Consider the following 4,756-nt stretch of genomic DNA (forward strand, 5'->3'; position numbering starts at 1 on the left):
GGAGGGGGCCCCGGGGGGCATGTGCTCGAGCGGATGGGTTGACAAATTGAAGCCAGCACGTTCGTTGCAAGCCGTGAGCAGGCTGCAGCCAAGGCGCCTGTGTGTGCGTGTCCCATACACCTCGTGGCATTTGCGTCAATTTTTTTCGCGCTGGCCCTGTCACAAGGGCATGGCATTAATGGTCCGTGTTGGACTGGCGCGCGCGCCGTGTGGTTGCGCACATGGAAACACGATTGCTAGTGTATGGGGTCCGCCGAATGCATGCAAATGGCCCAACGGCCGCGCCTCACCCTCCACGCCGGCGGACTCCTCGTCCGCCCTGAGGGACGCCACAAACGCCTTGGCCTCCTCCCGCTGCTGGGCGCGCTCCGCCTTCTTCTTCGCGCCGATCCGCTTGATCGCGGCCTCGTGTCCTGCACGGTCAATTCAAGGTGATGTAATGTGTCAGAATCCTGTGCGACGTGGGTGGGATGCGCACTGAAGTAACGGGAAGCCGGGCGAGTCCGGCCATATGGCATGCAACTTGGAGACTGCAACCAGCCAGGACGCCAATTGCTGCCACATCAAGGCGGTCAAGCAACAAGGCGGTGCGATTGGTAGAGGCTGGGCAGCGCCCACTTGCACGTGCGTGCAGCGTGTAGGCTACAAGGCCCGCGCAGCGTGCAAAATAAACCGCTGCATGCACGAGCAAGGTCGGCCAGCGCGGCGCGCACCGTCTGTGTGGTTGTGGTAGTAGGTCTTCACAGACTGCTCGATGCGCGCCTGGTCGAACACGTCCTTCCTGTGGGGCGGAATCTTCTTCTCGACGCTGGCCACCAGACCCTTCAGGTCCTGCGGATGTGGGCAAGTGGTGTGAGAGTGTCAGCCGCATATTCGTCCGGTAGCACTTTTGGCTTTGCACACATACCTGCACGGCGCCGCCTGCGGGGGCTGCGCAACCGCACGCCGGACGCGAACTAGCAGCATCGAAGGGGGTTGGGGGTGTTGATGGTGAGCTGGAGCTGCACTGCATCGGCCTGCGTTGGCAGCGAACCTATCTCACGTGCCAAGCGCCAGCTGCCAGTTGTGCAAGACGCATGCCCGGGCCCGGGCCCACCAGCCCGGCCCGTCTGGCTGCAAGCACACAGATCTGGAGCCTATGAACTTATGCCAATACGCACCCGGTCCACGCCCGCCTGCGCCAGCTTGCGCGGGGTCGCGGCGCTGAACTTTTCCCAAGTGTTGAAATCGGCGGTCTCCTTGGCGGCACTGACGGTGCGGGCGATGGTGGCCATGGGGAGCTGAGGCATCCTGGGGCTGCGCTTGCGCGGGGTGGGCTTGGCCGCCTTCTTCTTGGACCTGCGGGCAGGACGGGGTTGGGGGGCCGCGCAGGAGCGGCAGCGGGCGCGTCAGACACGCACAGTGGCCCGAGCGAGAGGTGGCCTCGCCCCAGAAGCGCTGACCCATGATCTGCTGGCCCCCAACGCGCCCGCCCCCAGACATGCTGAATATTTAGTGCAGCGTTGAAGTACACATGGGCACGCACGCTGGCAGTGCAGCGGTTTTGTGAGGCAGGGCTGTTCAGATCAGCTCGGGGTTGAAGCGGGTCCCGCATCTGGCTCACTTGGACGCGGCGAGGAACATCTCCAGGAGCCTGACGTGTCCCACTTTCTGGAGGCCCGGGACGAAGAGCGCCAGCTCGCGGGCCGCGAGCTCCCAGCCCCGCGCGTCCCTGGTCTTGCCAAACTCCCGCAGGACCTTCTTCATGGTCTTCCACGTGGTGATCTTGGCCTTCCTGCACGCCTTAAACACCAAGGTAGCCTGCGCCCGAGGCAGGATGGCGGCGAGCTTGCCTGACAGGGTGATGAGGCGGGTCATGTTGGATGACTGTGATGGCTTGTAACGATATGATTAGCTATTGCAATGATTAGGCTGACTTGTGGGGGTTGATCGGGGCCCGCCAGTGCTCCTTGAGTCGCGTGGAAATCTGGCAACCGATTCGTCGGCCGGTGGCAAGCCGCGCGCGCGGGTAATGTGCCCTCCATGCGTCATTGCTGAAGTGTTTCCGTCATCGCTTGTCGGTCGACACGTGCCTGATGCTGGGTGTGGGGCGCCCCCGGGGGCTGTCAGCCCGGGCCGTGATTTTGCTACTGTTCACGCTCCCCCTGCCCGTCAGTTGGATTGAAGGCAGCGAAATGGGGAAAAAAAGCGACAAGGAGCGGGAGCAGCAGCCCGACGATGACCTGTGCATGTGCTTGTGCCGGGTGTGCTGGCCCCACCTTTACAGCAAGTCTACGTGGAGGCACGTAAAGCCTGCCTACACTTCCAAAACGTGCCACAACCACTTCTACATGCAGCAAATCTCCAGTGCACGGGAGGCTTTACGAGGAGCCCAGCCGCCGCCGAAGGCGTCGGCATGGCTGTGCTGCAGCACTGCGGACGCGATTAAGGGTGGGGTGCCGTGGACTCCGCAGGACCGCGACAGGCCACCTACTCGCGATGAGCTGGCGGTCAGACTTGGTGTAGACCCGGCGGATGCTCCAGGTGCGCCAGGTGACTTTTGATCAACTGAATGGCCTCCGCAGGACCGCGGGCTCGCCCGCGCCGCGCGGATGCACGCCTGTGCGCACGCGCCCTGGAACAGGGTGGGCCACAGGCCTCTACCGTGGTAGCACCTGCATGTATGCCCACTGCCATGCAAGAATCGCAGTCGGCAAAGCTTGTGCATCATGCATTGACCTGCCCGGCCCCGCACGCATGCACGTGTTAGTTGCGCCAGGTGACGCTGGCGCTGGACCAAGTCAGGCTCGGCAGCCGCCGCGAGCTCGGGGCAGCGCGTCTCCGCCGCTATCGGGCGCCGCAGATGGAGGCGTTGCCCTTGCTCTTGGCGCAGCCCCGGCCGAGGAGGGTGCAGGAAATACCTTGGCGGCATTGCTGTCCCTGAATCTCAGTCACACAACGCTGGTGCTTTACTGTACAATCCCATGAGCCTGGATGGCTCCAGGAGCGGGCGACCGCGGGACGCTGTAACAATCCTAATCCTAATCCAATCCTAATCCTGTCCTCAGTGGCAGACCTGCCCGCATACCAGCGTGCACAGTTCCTGGAGCTGGTCAAGGCTGCTGTCGCCAACGGTGAGGGGTGCGAGGCGAGCCGAGCTCGGTGTGGCCTCGAAGCAACAAGGGCCGTCTCAGCTCCCTCGTTGACTGTGTTGTTGTCTGTGAGCACCCCGGTGGGGTTCGCAACGGAGCCAGGGATGCTGCCTTACACAGATCGGAGTGCATGATATGAGATTAGGATTAGGATTGTTCCAGCGTCCCGCGGTCGCCCGCTCCTGGAGCCATCCAGGCTCATGGGATTGAACAGTAAAGCACCCTCGTCGTGTGACTGAGGTTCAGACGGCTACCGTGCGCCGTTCAAAGCAGGCGTGCACGAAGGCCCCCAATGTGTGCTGATCCGCGTTGCGTGCAAAGGCGCGATATGAGGGGACGCCTGCACTGCGAGTCCACGCACACTGCTGCCTGACCTCACCGTCCCCCAATTCCCACACATCATTTTGATCCTCGCAGACCCTGACATTCCTCGCTTCTTTGGAGACGGAGATGGCGGTCGGCCTCGTCCCCGCCTGCAGACCGCAAGCTACACGATGGGCAGCGACGACATCAGCCTTATGGCGGACGTCGCCGCCTTCCTCACCGGTATGCTGCGCGTCAAGGCTGAAAACAGCGGGGTCACCGAGCGGTGAGAAATTAGGCAGGCCGGACTTGTGCAAATTGTGCCGTGCTATGGTGGGTGGGACGCTGCATCGCTGAGGTTGCGATGCAGGCGGCTGGGCATGCGACACACACCAATCTGTAAGAATACATGTGTGGGTTGGGTCGGCATGGATTAATTGCTTGGGGAGCTGAGCAGCTGCCAACGCGCAGCTGATACACTTGAATCGACACCTTACTGATGACTCATGGGTGTGCGCGCTGCTGGCTCAGTTAGGATTAGGTTTGTTACACGAACCCGCGGTTGCCCGCTCCTGGAGCCATCCAAACTCATGAGATGTAGCATTGTAGCATCAGCTCAATCAACACCATCCGACCTACCCTCCTAGGGCCATCGAAATGATGCTGGACGAGGTCGGCAACATCAACCCCCGCCGCCTCCAGCCCGAGTTCAGCGCCGCCCTCCCAAACAACTTCAGGGCCATGATGACTGCACTCAAAAGGTTTGGCGTCGCTGTGGATATGGAGGAGGTCATGTACGACCGCTGCGGTCACTGTGGGGAAGTTTTTTCTGGCAGATCTAAGGACGCCCAGACTTGCCCCGCCCCTTGCAACCAACCACGAGGCACTAATCCCGATGGGAAGCGTGCAGAGCCGTTGCTTGCAAGGAGCTTGGTGCAATACATGAAGCGCTTCTTTGCCTGCAAGGTCCTGGCCGCAGAATCTACATGGCACCAGCGCGAGGGCCGCAACCTCGGCGGCGCAGGCTCGATAGCTGATGCGGCTCAGGGCACCGCCATGCGCGACGCGGCAGCTGCCTTTGCCGCAGCTGGACTGGACGACCCCCGGCACCTGCGGCTAATGCTGGTTTGGGACGGTGTGGCGCCTTACAAGGGAGACGCCAAGTACAGCATGTGGACCTTCATGGTGCGTTGGCACAAGGGGCCTCATACGGGGTTTTTGAGTGAGGAGTTGCATGCCTGCGCGCGTGAGAGTGCACGCACGCACACGCGCACACACACATACACACACACACACACACACACACACACACACACACACAC

General features: G+C 62.0%; 1 protein-coding gene across 1 annotated transcript; it reads right to left on the minus strand.

Annotated features, from left to right (window-relative positions):
* Positions 1 to 175: 175 nt before the first annotated feature.
* MNEG_14140 (hypothetical protein) lies at positions 176 to 1,857 on the minus strand (the record flags this gene model as incomplete). The annotated part of the gene is made up of 5 exons (XM_014037388.1): positions 176 to 193; positions 298 to 413; positions 714 to 831; positions 1,161 to 1,338; positions 1,604 to 1,857. 5 exons carry the CDS (start codon positions 1,855 to 1,857, stop codon positions 176 to 178), a joined length of 684 nt encoding a protein of 227 aa, XP_013892842.1.
* Positions 1,858 to 4,756: the final 2,899 nt, after the last annotated feature.

Source organism: Monoraphidium neglectum (genome assembly GCF_000611645.1).
Source record: "Monoraphidium neglectum strain SAG 48.87 unplaced genomic scaffold scaffold04282, whole genome shotgun sequence".
NCBI classification, from domain to species: Eukaryota; Viridiplantae; Chlorophyta; class Chlorophyceae; order Sphaeropleales; family Selenastraceae; genus Monoraphidium; species Monoraphidium neglectum.